This window comes from Echinops telfairi, unplaced genomic scaffold (genome assembly GCF_000313985.2).
Source record: "Echinops telfairi isolate 266 unplaced genomic scaffold, ASM31398v2 ScPeMD7_3;HRSCAF=10, whole genome shotgun sequence".
Lineage (NCBI taxonomy): Eukaryota > Metazoa > Chordata > Mammalia > Afrosoricida > Tenrecidae > Echinops > Echinops telfairi.
In genome coordinates, this window is record NW_022103899.1 from 27,587,135 (window position 1) to 27,588,504 (window position 1,370).

Sequence of the window (1,370 nt, forward strand, 5' to 3'; positions counted from 1 at the left end):
TAAGAATGATGAAGTCAACATATGTACTAAAGTGCTGGACACAGATGACGTATGTACAGATTGTGATGAGTTGTATGAGCCCCTAATAAAATGATTATTTAAAAAACAACAAATAAAACCAGGGTAAAATAACTCTATGTTTGTTGATCTCCCACCCTCCGAGTAGTCTGTGTGATCTGACCCTTCATTCAGAGGGCGGAAGGGCCTTTCTTGAGGCGCCCTAAAGCTCCTCAGAGCATTGAGCAGACTGCAGGAGCTGTGAGTGACTGGTGAGGCATGCTCTCAGCGCTTATTTTCTAGATTGGTGTAGGTTTAGTCTAAAAACGCAGAAATCCAAAATAAGCATAGTTTATGTCTTTAATCTTAGAGGGCCCATAGACAGTTGAGAAGATTCCATGGAGCAGCTGAACTCTATGGTTAGTACAGGGGTCACTGTGAGCTGGGATCTACTAGATGATGACGTAACAAGTTTGTTAAAAAAAAAAAGTTTGTGTGTTGCTCATGTAAAAGTCTGGAGGTAACGAGAACTATCAAATTATCAATGGCAAATATTGAACATGTGGTGACCTTCCAGAAGAACAGACGTGTATGCTGAAGGAAATCATGCTCTCCATCATACTCATTGTCCCGGAAAATGGTCTCCACGAGACCTTTTGGGAGTCTCCCTCAGGGGGTTGTGGAGGTGCATCCTTGATGGAGCTCACTGTGTGGGGTGCCGCACAGTCATGACTCATGCTCTGACTGCCTTAGAGAGGCCCCTGAAGCACTCTTGTAAACGCCTCACTCTGCCACATCACCGTCAGGGCCCGGTCCCGTTGCTGTATCCTCTGTAACTATGATGTATGCATGCACTCAAAGCTGCCGTTTCCCTCGTGGGTTATTAGCATTTTCATTTTTATTTTTAATTAGGTGTGTGGGGGTTAGATCTCAACAATTTAAACAACTCATCAAACCTGCCCATAGTTTGCCCTATTCCCCTCATTTTTTTTCTCTCATCTCCCTGTGAAGAATATTATCTTCTCCTTCACCCAAATTAGCACCTATTTACCCTCTAGTCCAGGGGCCAGTGAACTTTTGAGATGGAAGAGCCGGTCATGTCTCTAACAACAATTTAAAAATTGAGAGCACTAAAGATATTTGTACATGGCACGAGACCGATAGCCAACAAGTACCGTAAAGGAAAGTTGAAAAGAACTTTGAAGAGAGAGTTAAAAAAAAAAAGAAAGAAAGATATTTGTACAAACAAACGAAGCCACCATTGCCTGAATGATATCCTTTACATTTTACTTCAGAGCCACATGCTTGATGACCCAGCACCAGCCTATTGCTCCTCCTTCCCTTCCTTTCCTCCCCATCCCTGGTAACTGTCA

General features: G+C 43.1%; 1 protein-coding gene across 1 annotated transcript in view; it reads right to left on the minus strand.

The window, feature by feature from the left end:
* The window catches only part of MPP4 (MAGUK p55 scaffold protein 4), a 35,561-nt gene extending 34,938 nt beyond the window's left edge, over positions 1-623 (minus strand). Inside the window, exon 1 of the mRNA XM_045296653.1 lies at positions 620-623. Coding sequence (XP_045152588.1) covers positions 620-623 — 4 coding nt within the window. The remainder of the gene's footprint in view (positions 1-619) is intronic.
* Between the last annotated feature and the right edge of the window lie 747 nt (positions 624-1,370).